The sequence below is a fragment of the Phyllobates terribilis genome, unplaced genomic scaffold (assembly GCF_046119375.1).
Source record: "Phyllobates terribilis strain yellow unplaced genomic scaffold, ASM4611937v1 Scaffold_5__5_contigs__length_657084704, whole genome shotgun sequence".
In the NCBI taxonomy this organism is placed as follows: Eukaryota; Metazoa; Chordata; class Amphibia; order Anura; family Dendrobatidae; genus Phyllobates; species Phyllobates terribilis.
Genome location: NW_027362765.1, coordinates 393,865,973 through 393,885,702, shown reverse-complemented (window position 1 = coordinate 393,885,702; position 19,730 = coordinate 393,865,973). Strand labels below are relative to the sequence as shown.

The 19,730-nt window shown below is 44.1% G+C and overlaps 1 protein-coding gene across 1 annotated transcript in view; it reads right to left on the bottom strand.

Annotated features, from left to right (window-relative positions):
- The window catches only part of R3HCC1L (R3H domain and coiled-coil containing 1 like), a 50,589-nt gene extending 31,122 nt beyond the window's left edge, over positions 1 to 19,467 (bottom strand). Inside the window, exons 1-2 of the mRNA XM_073684995.1 lie at positions 19,356 to 19,467; positions 16,201 to 16,276 (exon numbers count right to left, since the gene is read on the bottom strand). Of these exons, the coding sequence (XP_073541096.1) occupies positions 16,201 to 16,219 (19 nt within the window). The 5' untranslated portion in view covers positions 16,220 to 16,276; positions 19,356 to 19,467. The remainder of the gene's footprint in view (positions 1 to 16,200; positions 16,277 to 19,355) is intronic.
- Positions 19,468 to 19,730: the final 263 nt, after the last annotated feature.

Sequence of the window (19,730 nt, the reverse complement as noted above, 5' to 3'; positions counted from 1 at the left end):
TACAGTCATGGCCAAAAGTTTTGAGAATGACACCAAAATTATATTTTCACATGATCTGCTGGCCTCTGGTTTTTATTAGTGTTTGTCTGATGTTTATATCACATACAGAAATATAATGGCAATCATATTATGAGTACCAATAGGTTATATTGACAGTTAGAATGAGTTAATGCAGCAAGTCAATATTTGTAGTGTTGCCCCTTCTTCTTCAAGACCTCTGTAATTCTCCCTGGCATGCTCTCAATCAACTTTTGGACCAAATCCTGACTGATAGCAGTCCATTCTTGCATAATCAATGCTTGCATTTTGCCAGAATTTGTTGGTTTTTGTTTGTCCACCCGTCTCTTGATGATTGACCACAAGTTCTCAATGGGATTAAGATCTGGGGAGTTTCCAGGCCATGGACCCAAAATCTCTATGTTTTGTTCCATGAGCCATTTAGTTATCACCTTTGCTTTATGGCAAGGTGCTCCATCATGCTGGAAAAGGCATTGTTGGGCGCCAAACTGCTCTTGGACGGTTGGGAGAAGTTGCTCTTGGAGGACATTCTTTATTCATGGCTGTGTTTTTAGGCAAGACTGTGAGTGAGCCGATTCCCTTGGCTGAGAAGCAACCCCACACATGAATGGTTTCAGGATGCTTTACAGTTGGCATGAGACAAGACTGGTGGTAGCGCTCACCTCTTCTTCTCCGAATAAGCTGTTTTCCAGATGTCCCAAACAATTGAAAAGGGGATTCATCAGAGAAAATGACTTTGCCCCAGTCCTCAGCAGTCCACTCCCTGTACCTTTTGCAGAATATCAGTCGGTCCCTGATGTTTTTTCTGGAGAGAAGTGGCTTCTTTGCTGCCCTCCTTGAAACCAGCCCTTGCTCAAAGAGTCTCCGCCTCACAGTGCGTGCAGAAGCACTCACACCAGCCTGCTGCCATTCCTGAGCAAGCTCGGCACTGCTGGTAGTCCGATCCCGCAGCTGAAACAGTTTTAAGATACGGTCCTGGCGCTTGCTGGTCTTTCTTGGGCGCCCTGGAGCCTTTTTGACAACAATGGAAGCTCTCTCCTTGAAGTTCTTGATGATGCGATAGATTGGTGACTGAGGTGCAATCTTTGTAGCTGCGATACTCTTCCCTGTTAGGCCATTTTTGTGCAGTGCAATGATGGCTGCACGTGTTTCTTTAGAGATAACCATGGTTAACTGAAGAGAAACAATGATACCAAGAACCAGCCTCCTTTTAAAGTGTCCAGTGATGTCATTCTTACTTAATCATGACTGATTGATCGCCAGCCCTGTCCTCATCAACACCCACACCTGTGTTAATGGATCAATCACTAAAACGATGTTAGCTGCTCCTTTTAAGGCAGGACTGCAATGATGTTGAAATGTGTTTTGGGGGTTAAAGTTCATTTTCTGGGCAAATATGGACTTTGCAAGTACAGTAATTGCTGTTAAGCTGATCACTCTTTGACATTCAGGAGTATATGCAAATTGCCATTACAAAAAATGAAGCAGGAAACTTTGGAAAAATTACTATTTGTCTCATTCTCAATACTTTTGGCCATGACTGTATATGTTATATACATCCCAGTAACAGCTTTAGGTGTCTTAATTTTTTATTTTTTATTATTTTTTTATTTTTTTTTTTTACAATAGATGCATCTGCTGCCTATGTAATACTGTTTTATCCACAATAAAAAAAAATAAGAATTAAAGTGCGGATTGCTTGTTATTTTGCAGCGATGCCTTTGTTTTCTTCCTTCCTCGCTTTATGGCTCTTTTACAGCTCATTTTTTGAGCACAAAACAAGCAAACACAGCAGGGTGGTGGAGGGAGTTCTCTGTAGTTTGCAGGTGGGGGAAGACAGGGGTTGTCCATAAAAGCCATACAGGTAACAAATGTTTTTACGGAGGGGAAAAGAAGGAAAAAAAAAAAAAAAAAAAAAAAAAAAAAAGCATTTTTTTCCTTTTATTCTGGAAGAATAAAAACGGTTGTCGCTGGTCTGAGAAACACTTTAAAGAACTTCTTAAATTAACAATCTGCTCAAAAACTTTCATAGACTGTGACCAGAGCACTGGATGATCAATGTGAGGGATCGTTACATTGCTGATTTTCCGCTAGAAGGCTGCAATCACGTGTCCGACATTCTACAGCCTCATAAAGGCCCAGGAGCCTGCTGAGCTCAGGTCAGGAGACCCGAAGCCAATCCAGACACCGCGGTCTGCACTCGAATGGTCAATGCCGGACACATGAAACTGGCCTAAGGCTGGGTCATAGAACGCGAGGCCAATCCAGACACCGCAGTACGCACTCAGACCGTGAATGTCAGACAGATAAAGCCCACCTAAGGCTGGGTCACAAAGCATCGGGAAAATTCACCCCTCTACATCGAAAGGGGTGAAATTCACAAGAAAAATCAAAAACGCAATTTGCTGTATTATATTATATTTATATAGTACCATTAATTCCATGCTGCTGTATATAAGGAATTACATACAAAATACAGATATCACTTACAGTAAACAAACTAACAATGATAGACAGGTACAGAGGGAAGAGGACCCTGCCATTGCGGGCTTACATTCTACAGGATGATGGGGAAGGAGAAAGTAGGTTGGGGGGTAGCAGCAGCTCCAGTGGTGTTGAGGAGGCAGCTGGGTCATGGCAGGCTGTAAGCCTTCCTGAAGAGATGGATCCTTCAGATGGAACATGAAAACCCGAGTGTGGTGAATAATCAGACGTGTTGGGGCACAGAATTTCAGAGGATGGGGGATATTCGGGAGAAATCTTGGAGGCGATTGGGTGAGGAACGAATAAGTGTGGAGGAGAGAAGGAGGTCTTGGGAGGACCAGAGATTACGTGAGGGAATATATCGGGAGATTAGTTCAGAGATATACGGAGGAGAGAGGTTATGGATGGCTTTGTAGGTTAGTGTTAGTAGTTTGAATTGGATACGCTAGGGAAATGGGAGCCAGTGAAGGAATTTGATGAATTAGACGGGCAGCAGTGTTAAGAACGGATTGGAGAGGTGCGAGAGTGTTAGCAGGTAGGCCACAGAAGAGGATGTCGCAGTAGTCCAGGTGGGAGATGATGAGGGCATGCGCAAGCAGTTTAGTAGATTGAGGGTTGAGGAAGAGACGGATTCTGGAAATATTTTTGAGCTGGAGGCGACAAGAGGTGGAAAAAGCTTGGATGTGGGGTTTGAAGGACAGGGTAGAGTCAAGGGTTACTCCGAGGCAGGGGATGTCTGGTACAGGGGAAAGTGTGATGTCGTTTATTGTGATAGATAGATCAGGAAGGGAAAATACGTGAGATAGAGGAAAGATGGCGAGTTCAGTTTTGTCCACATTGAGCTTGAGGAAGAGAGAGGAGAAGAAGGAGGATATGGCTGATAGACTCTGGACAGCAGAGAGGTGACATCTGGGCCAGAGAGGTAGATCTGAGTGTCATAAGCATGTAGGTGATACTTGAAGCCATGGGAATTTATGAGTTGTCCCAGGCCAAGGGTATAGATTGAGAGGAGTAGGAATCCTAGGACAGAGCCTTGAGGGACTCCAACAGAGAGATGGCGGGATGAGAAGGCAGTATGGGAGTGGGAGATGCTAAATGTGCGGTTGGAAAGGTATGAGGAGATCCAGGATAGGGTAAGGTCTTTGACGCCAAAGGAAGGGAGAATCTGTAGTGGGAGAATCTGTAGTAGGAGACAGTAGTCGACTGTGTCAAAGGCAGAGGACAGGTCTAGAAGGAGGAGTATAGAAAATTGTCTGTTAGCTTTGGTTGTAAGTAGGTCATTAGTAATTTTGGTCAGGGCAGTTTCAGTGGAATGATGGGGACGGAAACCAGATTGTAGGCTGTTGAAGAGCAAGTTAGATGAGAGATGGGAGGAAAGTTTAGCGTGAACGTGTTGCTCAAGGAGTTTGGAAGCAAATGGGAGCAGCCATATGGGGCGATAGCTTGACATAGCGGTCGGGTCGAGGGATGGCTTTTTGAGGATAGGAGTGATTGTGGCATGTTTGAAAGCAGAAGGGAAGGTACCAGAGGTTAGTGATAGGTTGAAGAGATGGGTTAGGGCCGGGATAAGTGTGGTAGTGAGGTTGGGGAGAAGGTGGGATGGGATGGGGTCGAGTGCACAAGTGGTGATGTGTGATTTGGAGAGGAGGCGAGTAAGCTCTCCTTCAGTGATGTTAGAGAGGGAGGTTATAGGGGAAGGGCATTGGTCTGGTATGCATAGGGGTTGTGGTGGTTGAACAATAAAGACTTGCCTTGTTTGATCAATCTTATTTTTGAAGTGTGTTGCATAGTCCTCAACAGAGATGAGGGCGGTCGGAGGGGGCAGTGGAGGGTGGAGGAGGCAGTTAAAAGTGTTGAATAACTGCTTGGGTTTGTAGGATAAGGAAGATACAAGAATTGTGAAGTAGGCTTGTTTAGAAGAGGTGATGGCTGATTTGAAAGTGAGTGTTGCTTGTTTGAATGCAGTGAAGTTATCATGTGAATGTGTTTTCTTCCAATGCCGCTCCGCAACCCTGGACACTTGCCGAAGCTTTTTAGTGAGGTTATTGTGCCAGGGTTGTCTATTGATTTGTCGCACTCTGCTGTGCACGAGAGGGGCGACTGCATCAATAGCTGATGCGAGAGTGGCATTGTAGAAGGCAGTGGCGCTGTCTGTGTCATGGAGTGAAGATATGGATGTCAGTGGTAGAATAGTCAGAGAGTGTGTGAGTGTCTAGATGTGCGACGTTTCTGCGGGGGTGTGCTAGTTGCTGGACATGGGTGACAGGAGAGGAGGACAGGGATGAGAAAGTGAGTAGATGGTGGTCAGATGGGGGGGGGGGGAGGTTGTGAAGTTAGATAGGGAGCAGAGACGGGTGAAGATGAGGTCTAGTGTGTGTCCGTCTGTGTGGGTGGCTGATGAGGACCAGAGTAAGTCCAAAAGGTTAAGTAAGTGACAGGAGTTTGGAGGCTGCTGATTGGTGGGTGTCAATGGGGATGTTGAAGTCACCAATGATGATAGTGGGAATGTCAGCAGAGAGAAAGTGAAGAAGCCAGGTGGAGAATTGGTCAATAAAGGCAGTGACCGGCCCCGGAGGTCGGTATATGACAGCCACTTGGAGGGAGAGTAGATGTGGACAGAGTGGACTTCAAAAGAAAGGAGAATAAGGGAAGCTAGAGGTGGGATTGGGTTAACGGTGCAGTTGTCAGAAAGGAGAAGACCCACTCCTCCACCATGTCTGTTACCAGGGCGAGGACTGTGGGTGAAGTGGAGGCCACCGAAACACAGCGCAGCAGGGGAGGCAGTGTCATAGGGTGTCAGCCATGTCTCGGTGAGGCCCAGGAAGGAGAAATTGTGGGAGGTAAAGAGGTCATGAATCACATGGAGCTTATTGCAGACAAAGCGGGCATTCCAGAGTGCTCCAGAGAGAGGGAGCAGGGGTGTGGGCGTCAGGGGGATGGGTTTTAGGTAGCAGAGGTTGCGGTAGTTAATTTTTGGCTTGGAGCAATAGGATGGGGAATAAGTGGGAAGTGGCAGCTGTGGGGGTCCAGGATTAGGGGATATGTCGTCAGCAGCCAGGAGAAGCAGAGAGAGGGAGAGCAGGTGGGAGAAGGTGAGTCGCCGGCCTGTTTTGTGTTTTAGTAGGATAGATCTGAGGTTAAGGAGCAGGTCAGCAGATGAGGTCAGGTGGGGAGGCAAGAGGGACAGAGAGATGATTATTTGGTTAGAGGGTGCTGGGGTCTGGGGATAGCAAAGGAGAGTGAGGATTAGTGGAGCATTCTGAGGATGTTAAAAGTTCTGATATTTATCCAGATATCCATGTGTCAATCCTTTTTGGATTTTTTCATGCAGAAATCCATGCAAAAATTCTGCTAAACTTCTTGCCAATGTGGAAAAATAATAGATGCACATAATACAAAAAAAAAAAAAAATCCATGTCAAGTGCATTTACCTATACACTGTGTTCCAAATTATTATGCAAAAAGTGTTTAGGAGTGATAAGGGAAGAATTTTTTTGTTTGTCAGTTAATAATAATAATAATAATAGTTTATTTTTATAGCGCCAACATATTCCGCAGCACTTTACAAATTTTAGGGGGGACTTATACAGACAATACAGAATAAGCATATCTCATATCGAACGGAGTGAGGGCCCTGCTCTCGAGCTTACAGTCTATGAGGAAGTGGGGGAGACACAAAAGGTAAAAAGTACATATATTGTATAATGCAGCCTTGATATACTGAATAGGATAAATAATAATACATGGACTGGTCGCCAGCCAGTATGTGTGCAGTCCTGACAGAGGCTTTTATGTGCATGGTTGGTTTGAACCCGAAGTTGAAGAAGATTTTAATATGGGGGAAAGCTGGGATGGACAGAGTGTGTTTAGGTGATACGCCAGTCTAAAGAAATGTGTTTTTAGGGTTCGCTTGAAACTGTGGGTATTGGGAATTAATCGAACTGTCCTGGGTAGTGCATTCCAGAGAATTGGCGCAGCACGCGAGAAATCTTGGAGACGGGAGTGGGAAGTTCGGATTATGGAGGATTTTAGTTTCAAGTCATTTGCAGAACGGAGGGCACGTGTAGGGTGGTAGACTGAGACAAGGGAGGAGATGTAGGGGGGTACTGAAGCATGGAGCGCTTTGTGGGTAAGCGTGATAAGTTTAAAACGAACTCTATATTGGATGGGCAACCAATGCAATGACTGGCACAGGGAAGAGGCATCTGAGTAGCGGTTGGCGAGGAATATGATCCTGGCTGCTGCGTTCAGGACGGATTGGAGAGGGGAGAGTTTAGTAAGAGGGAGACCGATTAGTAGAGCGTTGCAATAGTCAAGACGAGAATGAATAAGAGCGACAGTAAGAGTTTTTGCCGAGTCAAAGGTGAGAAAAGTCCTGATTCTTGAGATGTTTTTGAGGTGTAGATGACATGAACGAGCGAGTGATTTGATGTGAGGAGTGAAAGAAAGATCTGAATCAAAAATGACCCCAAGACAGCGGGCTTGTAGCTGGGGAGTAATGGTTGAGCCACAAACGGAGATGGCAATATCGGGCACAGGTAGATTAATGGAGGGAGGAAAGACGAGTAGTTCAGTTTTTGACAGATTCAGTTTTAGGTAGAGGGAGGACATAATGTTAGACACAGCAGAAAGACAATCACTGGTCTTTTGTAGTAATGCAGGGGTGATGTCCGGAGCAGAGGTGTATAATTGGGTGTCATCAGCATAGAGATGGTACTGAAAACCGAATCTACTGATTGTTTGTCCAATAGGAGCGGTGTATAAGGAGAAAAGAAGGGGGCCGAGGACTGATCCTTGAGGAACCCCGACAGTAAGAGGAAGTACGGAGGAGGAGGAGCCGGCAAAAGACACAGAGAAGGAGCGGTCAGAGAGATAAGAGGAGAACCAGGAGAGAACCGTGTCCTTGAGGCCAATAGTGCGGAGCATAGTGAGGAGGAGCTGATGATCCACAGTGTCGAATGCTGCAGAGAGATCCAGGAGAATCAGCAGGGAGTAGTGACCATTAGATTTAGCTGTTAGTAGATCATTAGAGACTTTAGTGAGGGCAGTTTCAGTAGAATGTAAAGAGCGGAAACCAGATTGTAAAGGGTCAAGAAGAGAGTTGTCTGAGAGATAGCGGATTAGACGGGAGTGGACCAGGCGTTCCAGGAGTTTAGAGATAAAGGGAAGATTGGAAACAGGTCTGTAGTTGGCCGTGCAGTTCTGGTCGAGGGATGGTTTTTTAAGTAATGGTTGTATGCTGGCGTGTTTAAAAGAAGAGGGAAAGATACCAGATGAGAGGGAAAGGTTGAAAATTTTAGTTAGGTGAGAGGTGACAGCTGGAGCAAGGGACTGAAGGAGATGTGAGGGAATAGGGTCGCTGGTGCAGGTGGTAGGGCGAGAAGATGCAAGGAGCCTGATCACTTCATCTTCCGTGACTGGTTCGAAGTCAGAAAATGAGCAAGATACAATGTGGCGGGGGGGAGCATGCATAACATTTGGGGATTGGGAGAAAATTTCCTGTCAGATATGGTCAATTTTTTCTTTGAAATAGTTAGCCAGATCGTCAGCGCTGAGGTCGGTGGTCGGGGCCTGTGCTGTTTGATTGAGGAGAGAATGAAACGTGTCAAAGAGTCGTTTAGGATTATTGGAAAGTGAGATGATGAGGTTGTTAAAGTAGGTTTGTTTGGAGAGGTGAAGGGCAGAGTTATATGTTTTCAGCATAAATTTATAGTGGAGGAAATCTTCGGGCAGATTTGATTTTCTCCACAGCCGTTCAGCGCACCTGGAGTACCTCTGGAGAAGACGTGTTTGAGGCGTGTGCCAGGGTTGTCGCCGTCTATGCCGAATTGTTCTTTGTGTAGGAGGTGCGGCTTCATCCAGGGCGCATAGCATTATTTTGTTATAATGCTTCAATGCAGATTCGGGACATGAGAGGGAGGAGATTGGGGCCAATGATGATTGCAACCTTTTTATAAATTTCTGGGTGTTAATGGCGCGTAAATTTCTATAAGTGTGGACGGTGGGAGTGTCTTGAGTAGAGTCACAGTTCTTGACAGAGAATGAAAGAAGATTATGGTCAGAGAGTGGAAGGGGAGAGTTAGTAAAGTCATGTACTGAGCAAAGCCGGGAGAAGATCAGGTCCAATGTGTTCCCGTCCTCATGTGTAGGAGAATTAGCAAGCTGTGAAAGGCCGAAGGAGGAGGTTAATGATAAAAGATGCGTGGCAGATGGGGAAAGAGGATCGCCAATTGGGATGTTAAAGTCTCCCATGATTATCGTGGGGATGTCGCAGGATAGAAAATTTGTAAGCCAGGCAGCAAAGTGATCCAGGAATTGACGGAGGGGACCTGGGGGGCGATAGACAACCGCCACTCGCAGGGAGAAGGGCCGGTAGAGTCTGACTGTGTGGGCCTCAAAGGACGGGAAGATAAGGGAGGGTACAGGGGGGATAACCTGAAAAGTACATTTTGTTGAAAGAAGCAGACCAACACCTCCACCTGATCTGTTGTCAGGTCGCGGGGTATGAGAGAAATGTAGGCCACCATAGGAGAGAGCTGCAGCGGCGGTGGTGTCCAACTGCTGGATCCAGGTTTCAGTGAGAGCCAGAAGGTTGAGGGAATTAGAGAGGAAAAAGTCATGGATGTAAGAGAGTTTATTACAAGCTGAGCGTGCATTCCAAAGGGCACAGTTGAATGAGACAGAAGATATGCAGGGAATATTAATGAGATTAGCAGGGTTTCTGAATGTAACAGGGAAAGAGTTAGTGTTATTATTACTGGAGGGTCCTGGGTTGGGAGAAATATCACCTGCGACTAATAGAAGGAAGATACAGAGAGTGAGCAGATGATTGAGTGATTTGTGAGAGCGTTTCCTGCGTTGTATGGTGGGAATGAATGGATCTGCATGGTATAACATTGTGAAGAGAGCATGACAACTGTACATAGGAGAAGAGAGGAGTGAGGGATTAATATGGATGAAGTGTGCCGCATTTGTGGGAGAACGGTGAATGTGGATGATTGTAGCAACCAGAGTATAAATGGCACAGATACAAATGGTGAATACTGTTTGCCAAAAAGATGACCTGGAAGCAAGTTTGTTCAATTGTCTTGCATGTCTTACCTGTCTCCTGCCCTGTCCAACTGCCATTTTCTAACTGCCAGGGCACTTTGCTAAATTATGGCACTTCGATAAAGTATGCATAAATGCTATATGCATAAATGCCCCCGCATAAATGCCTCCCCTTAACTAAGTCTCAATATATAGGCACGTATCTGCTTAGATCTGCACAGATTTAACTCATTAACAATCAATCACTAGCTTAAAAGACAACAGGAGACCATAAAGTGCAGGGAAAAAAAAAAAAAAGACTAGTAAACTCGGCATGGATCATAAACTCTTAAAGTAAGTGTGATGACCTTTAAGTATCATGGAATAAAAAAGCTAGAGGAGTGAAAAAATATATACCAGAAATTGATAGGCTGCAGAGCATTGCATGGAGATATAATGTAGTTTTCAGGACAGATCACACAAGCAGTGAAAAATATATACCAGAAATTGATAGGCTGCAGAGCATTGCATGGAGATATAATGCAGTTTTCAGGACAGATCACACAAGCAGTGAAAAATATATACCAGAAATTGATAGGCTGCAGAGCATTGCATGGAGATATAATGCAGTTTTCAGGACAGATCACACAAGCAGTGAAAAATATATACCAGAAATTGATAGGCTGCAGAGCATTGCATGAAGATATAATGCAGTTTTCAGGACAGATCACACAAGCAGTGAAAAATATATACCAGAAATTGATAGGCTGCAGAGCATTGCATGGAGATATAATGCAGTTTTCAGGACAGATCACACAAGCAGTGAAAAATATATACCTGTAAGAAGAGAAGAAAGATGAATATTAGCAATGCCATTTTCTAACTGCCAGGGCACTTTGCTAAATTATGGCACTTCGATAAAGTATGCATAAATGCTATATGCATCAATGAACTCATTGATGGTGATGTGTGTCAGGGCTCTTTATATCACTGTAAGCAATTGCAGACACCTGTGCTAATTAGTTTGGCAGGTGTGTCCAATGAAAGGCAAGACTACTTAAGAAGGCTGTCCCACATTATTAAGCAGCCTACATTTTCTGCCAAAATGGGAAAGAAAAAGGATGTGTCGGCTGCTGAGAAGCAACAAATTGTGGAGTGTTTAGGTCAAGGCATGACTACAATCAACATTGCCAAGACACTTCATCCTGATCATCGCACAATCAAGAAGTATGTAGCTGATTCACAGCACACACGTGTGCGTGCTGATAAGGGAAAATTGAGGACTCTTTCCTACAGGCAATTACGTCAGGTTAAAAGAGCAGCGGCAAAAAAGCCTTGTCATAGCAGCAGACAAGTTTTTGAAGCTGCTGGTGCCTCCAACGTCCCCCGAACAACAAGATGCAGGGTCCTTCAGAGGTTTGCAGCTGTGCGTAAGCCATCCTGTCGACCTCCTCTATCCACTGCACACAAGCAGAAACGGCTCCAGTGGGCCAAACAATACATGAAGACTGACTTCAAAACTGTTTTGTTCACCGATGAGTGCCGTGCAACGCTCGATGGTCCAGATGGATGGAGTGGAGGATGGCTGGTTGATGGACACCCCATGCAAACACGGCTACGGCGCCAACAAGGAGGAGGTGGAGTAAGGTTTTGGGCTGGAATCATGGGGAGAGAGATTGTCGGCCCCTTTAGGATCCCTGAAGGGGTAAAGATGAACTCCATAATGTATGTTGAGTTTCTCAAACAGCACTTCCTGCCATGGTTCAAGAAGAAGAACCGTGTCTTCCGCAGCAAGATCATTTTCATGCATGATAATGCCCCGTCTCATGCTGCACATAACACATCTGCATCTCTGGCTGCTATGGGCATAAAAGGGGACAAACTTATGGTGTGGCACCCATGCTCCCCTGACCTCAACCCCATTGAGAACCTCTCGAGCATCATCAAAAGGAGTGTCTATGATGGCGGGAGGCAGTTCACATCTTAGCAACAGCTCTGGGATGGTATTCTGTCCTCATGCAAAAAAGCAGAAACCATCCAAAACCTGACAAATTCAATGGACGAGAGAGTTCAGAAGCTCCTTTCGAACAAGGGGTCCTATGTGCAAATGTAACATCACCTAGAATAAAGTTTTGAGTTGAAAACTGTTTGATTTCAGTTTGTAATAACCTGTTAATGCTTATAATTTCAAAAATGACCATTTTTTTGTTCTTTATTCAAATGAAAAGGTTGAAAACTCTGCTGTGCATAATAATTTGGAACATGCAATTTGAGTGTTTTATTTTTTTAAAAATATACTGTTATCATAGGCAGTTTGTACAAAAACCTTTCAATTGTACTCTAATAGTTATTTGACTGGAAGATTACAATGACTGCAATTCATATAGGTAATTTGGGAAAATCTGAGAAAATATTATTTGCATAATAATTTGGAACACAGTGTATAGTCTTAGGCTGAGCATGATATATCAGTTGCATCTGGTCAGTTGAAGGGGTTGTCCAGGCTTGGGGGATCAAGCGCACACTGTGGATTCACTGTTAATACTTGCGGCCACATTCCAACTAGAAGAGACCGGCCTCGCTCAATTCCCTTGTATTGAGTGAAACCGTGAATGTCTAGTTGGCATGTGACAATCGCATACTTGCAGTCACACGCCTGCCCTCGGCGCAGATAATCCTGGCAGGGCACACACTGCGCATTGTGAGGATCCACAAATCTGCAGTCACATATAGTGACTGCAGACTTGAGCCCCAAGCTTGGACAACCCCTTTAAACCTAATGCAGCCGATGCAATGTGGTGCAACAGTCTGCCGTCCATAGCCAGATCAGAAAACAATATGGGCCCCATTCATCATTTGCATTATTTTTATAAGGAAAAGGGACTTAAAATAAATCACAGTTGTTGAATCAGCCAAAAACATCTGCAAACCCTAAACTACCTCCACAATGACAAACATGAAAAAAAACAAGAGAACAGATATAAAAATAGACTTTAAAAAAGGCACAAATTAAGGAAGAATTTTGAGTAAATCGAAAATGGGCGAAAAAAGTCAAAAACTACCTACCGTACAGTATATAAAAAAAAAGAAGAAAAACACAACACAGTTGCAATAATGAATTGGACCCTACATGCTGTGTTTTCTGATAAAGTTCCAGGACCAATCTAGGGAAAAACACACCTGATGAGCTCGGATGAATAAGAACAGTCCCATACAAAATCTATAGGATCCATTCTGGTATTTCTGTAATAAATCGGGAAAGGAAAAAAAAAAACAGATGGCCTTATATATGGACCAGAGCCCTTATAATCTTTAAAAAGGACCATAAACTACTTTACCACTTGCCTGAAAATAGAACAATTTTTCTAAATTTACTTTTCTTGCTCCATTTCCAGTCCTGTGCTCATATCATCCCGCCTGATGGTTTCCTTTTCTATGCTCCGGCAATGACATCACTCGAGAGGCTGTCGCCACGTACGTGCCTTATGGAGACAGCCTCTTGATTGACAGCTCTGTGGCGCTCCGCCCAATGCCGGGGGCCGGAAAGGGAAACCATCAGACGAAACATCATAGGAAGCTAATAGGCGGGATTATATGGCTGCTGCCAGCACAGCGGTAATGGTGCAAGATTAATGTATCTAATGATTGGTCAGAGGAAAGAGGAGGACAATGGTGAAAAGTAGTGGAGTGGACAATCCCTTTAATCTCCGAACCAAGAGCCTCCTCCAATCTCCCTTGTTTGTGGTCAAACATATAAATGGATTGAAATAAAAAAGGTGTAATTTGCCTAAAAATGCTCCAGCAGAGGCAAAGATTACAGATACAGCGGATATGACGACTGTAGGGGCCCTTTAAGTAAAGCAAGCTACTAAAGTGATGGCATATTTTTAGGATATGCCATACCTTCATGATCAGTAACGGTCCGACCTCTCTGACACTCCCGATTCTGCTGGTACAGTAATTCTAAACTTTTTAAAGGTTTTCCTATCACCCCTCCTGGGCAGGAAACTGCAGCACGGCCCCATTCACATGAATGCACTTCTCAAATCAGTAAATGGCCATAAATATAAATACAGATTCCGCTCAGAACGTCAATTTCCTAAAAACATGAAAGGCACAAAACACTGCAACAATTCCTGATGCCCCCGTGTAAACAGCCAATTTTGAGGAAACCACATCCAGCCAGTTGGCTTCCCATGATGTTCACATGCCCTAGTAGGCTGTCCTGATGGCATGACGCCTTTAACCCATTAAAGACCGCGTGATTATTCATAATTGCGCTTTTTTTTTTCCGCCTCTTTTTCAAAGAGCCATAACCTTTTTCTTTCTCTGCTGACGCAGCCGTATGAGAGCTGGTTTATTGTGGGACAAGTTGAAGTTTTATATTTAATTGACAAAGAAAGAAAAAACATTTTTGTTTTGCATCGCTATTTTGCAAGACCAGGGCTTGTCTTTTACCAATTTGTGGTACTTATGAAATTTTGATCGCTTTTTATTGCATTTTTTTTTTCTTTAGGGAAGTGAGGTGTCCAAAACCTGTAATGCTGCCTTTTTTATTTTTTTTCTGGTTACGGCTTTTATTGTATAGATTTACTATTATTATTGCGCCATTTATTTCATGGCACTTAACATGTTTAAAAGGGGTATACATAACAAACAAGTACTATAAGCTAAACAAAAACGAGTCAGCATCTGGTACAGGAGGAGCGAGGGCCCACGGTCTTCGAGGGATGGGTGAGGATACAGTAGGTGAGGGTAGAGCTGGTCGTGCAGCGGTATGGTGGAGCGGTGGTTACTGCAGGTTGTAGGCTTGTCGGAAGAGGTGGGTGTTCAGGTTCCTTTTGAAGGTTTCCCCGGTCAGCGAGAGTCTGATGTGTTGGGGTAGAGAGTTCCAGAGTAGGGGGGAAGCACGGGAGAAATCTTGTATGCAATTGTGGGAGGAGGAGATAAGAGGGGAGTAGAGCAGGAGATCTTGTGAGGATCGGAGGTTGCGTGTAGGTAAGTATCGGGAGACTAGGTCACAGTTGTATGGAGGAGACAGGTTGTGGATGGCTTTGTATGCCATGGTTAGGGTTTTGAACTGGAGTCTCTGAGCAATGGGGAGCCAGTGAAGGGATTGACAGAGAGGAGAGTCCGGGGAATAGCGAGGGGGACAGGTGGATTAGTAGGGCAGCAGAGTTTAGGATTGTTTGGAGGGGTGCGAGGGTGTTAAAAGGGAGGCCACAGAGCAGGAGTGGAGGCGGGAGATGATGAGGGCGTGCACTAGTGTTTTTGCAGATTCATGGTTGAGGAATGTGCGGATCCGGGAGATATTTTTGAGTTGGAATCGACAAGGAGTGGAGAGGGCTTGGATATGAGGTTTGAAGGAGAAATCCGAGTCCAGGGTTACCCCGAGGTAGCGAGATTGCGGGACTTTTATATAAAGATAGATATGACTTTTACGGACTTGGCGATACCAAATATGTTTATTTTTATAAGGGGAAAAAGGGAAGTGGTTAAAATTTTTATATATTTTTTTTTTTACTTTATTTTTCAGTCCCCTTAGGGAAAATGAACCTGCAATTGTTTGATCGCTTAGAATATATACTGCAATACCTGCAGTATTTAGTGAAAATTGTGGTCTCCTGTGAAGCTCGGCCTATGGCTAAGCTTCACAGGCGTACCAAGGAGGCCAGGGTGGCGTTCAGCAGGACCCCAGTTGCAATTTTAACCCATCGGTGCACGGTAATAATGCCACGGAGGGACGATGGGAGCTGGTGTATGCAAGGGAGTGCCACAGTTGATTTAGACTGGGGTTAAAGGGAACTTGTCAGGAATGATATGACTGTACAGGTCCTAGTAGAACAATAAAAACGATACCTGTCTTGCAATAATCCGATGTGCCAGCGCTGGGAAATCAAGCTTTGAAACCACATGCAAATTAACCAGGAACTGCACTGGGGGTGGGGTGTCAATACATATGGAGTACATTTATAAATATAATATACTATAATATACTATAAATATACACCCCCCAGTGCACTTCCTGATAATTTGCATGTGGGTTTAAAGCTTGATATGTCAGCGCTGGCACATCCGATTACAAACCAGCTCTCATTTTTATTGGTGTACTAGGACCTATACAGCCAGACCACTGGTTGCAGTAGTAAAAAGGTCTCCCCAGCTCAATACTACACCCATGCACACCCCTCCAACAATCCCATAACATTTCTCTCATTCCATCAGTGCACTATTCAAGGGAACGACTCATATTGTTAAAAGTCCTGTGTGGGGAAGAATATTCTATCCGATTATCTAAGCTTTCTTTTAACAAGCAATGCAACTTCATCACTTGGGCAAAAAAAGTGTGGAATTTAGGTACAAACCATATCAGAAAATTGCAAAATACTCTATTAGCCAAAACCCCTGTCACATTTAGAGCTACAAAACTAGTCGTTAGTCAAAGGATAAAACTAATAATCCAGATTATGTACAATTACCTTAATCAAAGCTCAACCGCCTGACAATTATGTTTTATAAGAAAGGTCATCTCGATAATGGAGGATAAAGAGTAAACACAACCATATGATGCAGGTATGACACGGCGGTGGATCAGCTTGTGACTCTGATATAATAAGTAGCTGGTCTATTACTACCTGCCCAGGAGAGGTCACAGCACACGTCACTGACCTGCACATCCAGATGCCATGCGTCTCCTACACTATTAAGATTTTTGTTTTTTCATGCTCCTGAGGTGTACGTCACTCTGCAAGTAAGAAAAATAAAAAGTTAAATAACTGAAATATTTAACACTCAAATTGAATATGTCCTCAGCAAATGATCTATTACTTAAATCAAGTTTGTGTGTTAAATGTATTTTTTGGCAATGTTTTTTTTTCTTATCACAATCTGCATTAAAAATAAAATGTGTGATTTCACTGGGGCTTCTCTAGACTCATACTTCCTGCTGTTTCAGGAAATGCACATGTACATTAGCAGCAATAGAATGACTCATTGTTTCTATTGAAGCATCTAATGTGCATGTGCAGACGTCAGCTGAGACCCCCATATACCCCAAAATGGAGGACTCAAATTCATCTTTTTGAAGGGATCTATAGGGAACATTTGCACCCACCGCTCTCATATATAGTTAGATAATCAGTGGTCATTCATACAGGTAATGCCGAAACCCCTGTTCTCGTGATTTACGCTATGTCTAATAAGTGCACTGAAGATAGGAGCCCTTTTATTACAGGATTCTTGCCAATTTGAAAGTTATTCCCTCTTCATAGGAAAGGAATACCTTTCCAATCATAGTGACTCCGATTACTGGGCCATACCACCAACCCCAAGCATGTGCACCTCCGCTCCATTCATTTTCTATGGGACAGCCCGAGATAGTGGAACATGGAGTTAAAGGGTTATTCCAGACAGAATTCAGCATCTACCCCCTGAATAGGTGATTAATGAAAGATCATGGGTGTCCAAACACTGAGACCACCTGCTTTACATTCCTTCCTTCCACTAGTAAGAAGCTAGGAAGAGGTTACATGCAGCAGTGGAAACTAATACATCCTATATCCTACCATCCCAATGAAAGTCCTTATCACCAGTCCAGAGCGATGAATGTCTAAAGCTGGAACTCCCCTTTAATAAAGAGTAATAATAAGTAACTTGAACCCCTTTATTTTCCTTCAAGCTATATAGTATCATATACTACTGCTGCTGTCACCAATAAAGAGGAGCAAATTGATTGGAATCAAATAAATGTCACATGCAAGTTCTCAATTATTTGGATTCCACGGAATCTAACATTTTTGGCATCCAATTCAGTCAAATCTAGCAAAAATGGTGATCGGCTGGCTGCCATTTTGCCGGATTTTTTGAGCACCCCCCCCCCCCCAAAAAAAAAAGGTGTTGAATAGAAAGCTGAAAACCAGAACTGGAGCAGGAGAATGGCTAGTTGTGAGAGTAAAAGCAGAGTATTACGCTTCTTTTTTTTAAAAAAAAAAATAAATTTTGAAGGGGTGGTCCAGGTTTATAATGAAAGTCTGCAGTCATTGAGTGAGGCCATGCACGTCTAGTAGGCATGTGACCACATTTATGCAAATCGAATATTTGCGGTCACACGTACGCAGAACTGGAGAATCCTGACAGTGCGGAGTGTGCATTGTGAGGGTTCACAAGTCTGCAGTCACACAGTGACAATAGACTAGTACCCCAAACCTGGACAAAACCTTTAAGAACAGTTGAAGAAAGGTGACTATTAGGGCTCTTTCAGATGAGCGTATAATTGGCCTGCGTGCTGTCCATCAGCAAAACAGGGACAAGGACAGCACAAGGACCAATGGAAGTCAATGTGGTAATTCACATCAACGTCCTGTGTGTAAAAAAATAAATAAATAACAGCATGCACTACTGTAATCTGTATTCTGTGCCATTATAAGTAAATTTGTGCACAAAAAGAAAAAATTGATTAGGGCTATGTTCACATTAGGCGTTTTTTGCCATTTTTTTTCTGCAGCAAAACCAGATCTCTTGGCAAGAAAGAAGCTGCGGCAAAACACGTTTTTGCATTTTTGGTATGTTACACTTGTCTCTTGTGTATATAAAAAAAAAAAAAAGCTGATTCTATTACCTCAGGTTTTGGCACAAAAAACGCTGCAAAACCTGATACCTGCGGTTTTTGCAGCGGTTTTTCACCACCCATTACTTTCAATGGGTGAAAAACGCTGAAAGTGACATGCTCTATTCTGCAAAAAAAACTGCATCTGAGATTTTTATTTAATTGAAATGTTAATGTAAAAAAAACAAGAGACATAGACGACAAAGCATCAGGTTTTTTTCTGGATGAAAAACTGACAATCTAGCACACGCTCATCTCAACCTGTCCTTAGTCTGCGGCTACATGGTGACATGCTTTGTGCCACCAAGAAATAACTGTGCATCTTGTCTGTGACTTGGTCGACTCACAACTTTTTTAAAGCTTTGATTTTTGTCGATTAAAAAAAATAATAAAATGGCCAAATCGCAGATAAGTCGCCCACGAGTCGCAGTCACGTGACTTGCAGTGAAGTCTATGGCAGCAGAACATCCATTACATTTGGAAACATTTTGGATAAGACCCAGTGTGGGGCGATGTGTCGCCCTCGTGTAGCTTTTGCTCACGCCACTTGGGGCAATTTGATTTAGACAGAACTGAATCTGCCCAAATCGAACTTGGGCCAAGATCACACATCTGTGTTTCGCAGTCGGAGTACAGACCTGAGTCCGACAGCCTCATAGGCACGTATGATGTACAAGGTAACTCTCCCCCCGAAAGAGGAGGTCAGGGAAGGTCAGATCGGGAACGTTAAAGTAAATCTCATCGCTCAATCCTGATGTCTTCAGGGGGCAGGGGGTAGGGGGCGGCCGCTTATCCCCCTCTTCCACCAAAATCCTAAAACACTACAAACCTCCCACAGGCAGGAATGGGCTGGTATTACTGGGTAACGGGTGCTGAGACTTGTAGTTCCACAGCAGCTACAGACACAGCAGGAGCCAACTGACAGTTTGGAGCCCAACAGAAATCTAGCAGGGCAGGCTGGTACTTGTAGTCCCTCACCAGCTACATACATATATACACACACACACTATCACACAATGTCCCTCAGGACACTACAAGGCTCAGCAGCAGTACAGCTCGTTATAACACCTAACTGCTGAGACTTGTAGTTCCAGCACAGCAGGAGAGCCAGGAAGTTCTCTCCACTACAGCACAGTAAGGGTCACCCCATTAGGAGCCAGTATAGCCCAGTGCACCCCAGTATAGTCCAGTATATGCCAGTCCCGGGCAGAGTACTCACATCACAGGCATCTCCCTCCGCAGCTGCTACAGTGTATGTAACTGCTTCTGGTCACGTGACGCGTCGCGCTGAAGTCCTCGGGCTACGGAGCGGCCGTTAGGACAAACTTCCCTCACACATTCCTGCTTCATGACTGTTATACTACTGAACTAGGAGGCACAATGTGATATCAGTGAACCCAGAAGCAAAACCTGGTTATATATTCTGTATAATGTAGGGAGTTTAGTCTGAGTGCCCCTATGGTAGTGCCAGCCAGGGTGCCCATGGAAATGGTGAAAACTAGGATACCCCAAGGGAAATAGCTGAGACAGAGTGCCCACATAACGCTAGATGGAGTGCCCACATATATAGCACGAGGTAGAGTGCCCACATACA